Genomic DNA, 2,500 nt, shown 5'->3' with positions numbered 1-2,500 from the left:
CTGACACGCGTCAAGAGACGCCAGAATTTAGATCACGGTTCTTTTTGACCGGGGAACATCACAGAAGACATGGCTTGGTTTTCATTTAATACAATTTGTTTAATTTGAATTAAATAGACATACTCGTTCCATTTGAAACAATCATCGTGTCGTTTTTAGGGGTTTTGTAGAGATGGAATGTTACCATTATTCTCTTTCAGTGTATAATGACCTGCGACAGAATCGTTGTGTTTTTTCATTAGCTTAGAATTGCCCCCTTCGTATCTACATGGGAGCGGATCCACTTCCACACAGTCCGCCATGTTTCTACAGTAGCCCAGAAGGGACAAACGGGTCTTTTAGTGTGTTTTATGGCATTTTTATGGCATTTGACGGCCACCATGGGCCCTCCCACGCTTGTAAAGGGAGGAGTCTTCAGTCTTCAGGGCCAATCTAGCCAGCAGCAGTCAGTCTAGTAGCCTAGTGACCGGGTGCAGGGGAGCAATGGGGAGCAATGGGGAGGCAGTTAAGGGCACCCCACCATCGTACAGACACAGACACAGACACAGACACAGACACAGACACAGACACAGACACAGACACAGACACAGACACAGACACAGACACAGACACAGACACAGACACAGACACAGACACAGACACAGACACAGACACAGACACAGACACAGACACAGACACAGAGCGCCTCTCTACCCAGCTGCATGCTGTCGGTTACAGTGTAAAAGAATAAACACACACATACACATACACACATACACACACACACACACACACACACATACATACATACATACACATACATACACACGCACAGACACACACCTGCTGCTATTAGCCATTTTTTCTTATGTTACTGAAAGGTAAAGAGCGAAGTCTTGTGTCTGTCTCTCACTCTCTCTCTCTTTCTGTGTATCTTTCTTTCTCTCTTCTGTCTCTCTCTCTCTGTCCCTCTCTCTCTCTCTTTCTGTGTATCTTTCTTTCTCTCTTCTGTCTCTCTCTCTCTGTCCCTCTCTCTCTCTCTTTCTGTGTATCTTTCTTTCTCTCTCTCTCTTGTTCTGTGTTTCTTTCTGTCTCTTTCTTTCGTTCTTTCTCTCTCTCTCTCTCTCTCTCTCCCTCTCGTTCTGTTTCTCTTTCTCTGTCTCCCCCTCCCTCTCTCTCTCTCTCTCTCTCTCTCTCTCTCTCTCTCTCTCTCTCTCTCTCTCTCTCTCTCTCTCTATCTATCTATCTATCTATCTATCTATCTATCTATCTATCTATCTATCTATCTATCTATCTATCTATCTCTCTCTCTCTCTCTCTCTCTCTCTCTCTCTCTCTCTCTCTCTCTCTCTCTCTCTCTCTCTCTCTCTCTCTCTCTCTCTCTCTCTCTCTCTCTCTCTCTCTCTCTCTCTCTCTCTCTCTCTCTCTCTCTGTCTCTCTCTCTCTCTCCCTCTGTGGGTAACAGAACTCCGTTTAGACTGTGAGCAGTGAACAGTGACTGTGCTTTATTGATTTTTAAAGACTGTGTAATTCCGACCCCCTTAATCAGTTCATTAATGGCGTCCTTCAGCAGATGTAATTAGTTTGGGAAATCATGAGATGATGAATGTTGTGTAAGACAGTGTAAGGCAGGATGCATTTGCCTGAACTGATGAACCTGTTTACACACTGCAATGGAATCACAATGCTCTCCTTTCTTTTCCTCTCTGTGTGCCTATCAATCTCTCTATCCCTCTCTCGCTCACCCTCTACCTCCTTCTCCTCTACTCAACCTACTCTCTATCCCCCTCTATCTCTCTCCCTCCTTCTCTCCTCTCCCCTCTATCCCCCTCTCCCTCGCTCCTTACCTCTCTCCTCTCTCCTCCCAACCTCCCCTCTATCCCTCTCTCTCTTTCTATCCCTACCTCCTTCTCCTCTCCCCTCCAACCTCCTCTCTCTCTCTCTCTCCTTCCCTCTCTCCCCAACCTCCTCTTTCTATCCCTCCCTCTCTCTCTCTCTCTCTATCCCCCTCTCTCTCTCTATCCCCCCCCCCCCCCCCCCCCCAGGTCTCTGGATGGTCGTCTGCAGGTATCCCACAGGAAGGGGCTGCCCCATGTGATCTACTGCCGCCTGTGGCGATGGCCGGACCTGCAGTCCCACCACGAGCTGCGCGCCATCGACCTGTGTGAGTACGCCTTCCACACCAAGAAGGACGAGGTGTGTGTCAACCCCTACCACTACCAGCGCGTGGAGACGCCAGGTGAGCCTGCCTACACACACACACACACACACACACACACACACACACATACACACACACACACACACACACACACACTGCTGTGATATTAAACCTGCTCTCTGGAGGTCTGTCTTTTCTTCTAAAAACACAAAATGGTGCAAAGACTGCCATGGCGCTGTCTGAGCTATTGTGCCGTTGAGTTTGTGTGTGTGGTGTGTGTGTGGTGTGTGTGTGTGTGTGTGTGAGAGACTCACTCTTGTGCATTGTGTGACGTGCCACAGCCTTTGTGCCTACTACAAG

The 2,500-nt window shown here is 48.2% G+C and overlaps 1 protein-coding gene across 1 annotated transcript in view; it reads left to right on the top strand.

The window, feature by feature from the left end:
• smad3b (SMAD family member 3b) overlaps positions 1-2,500 on the top strand; it is a 38,457-nt gene that overhangs the window by 11,349 nt on the left and 24,608 nt on the right. The window contains exon 2 of the mRNA XM_080847730.1: positions 2,025-2,218. Within this exon, the coding sequence (XP_080703856.1) occupies positions 2,025-2,218 (194 nt within the window). The remainder of the gene's footprint in view (positions 1-2,024; positions 2,219-2,500) is intronic.

The sequence above is a fragment of the Sprattus sprattus genome (genome assembly GCF_963457725.1).
Source record: "Sprattus sprattus genome assembly, chromosome: 11".
Taxonomy (NCBI): Eukaryota; Metazoa; Chordata; class Actinopteri; order Clupeiformes; family Clupeidae; genus Sprattus; species Sprattus sprattus.
This window is presented reverse-complemented; position numbering and strand designations above follow the sequence as displayed.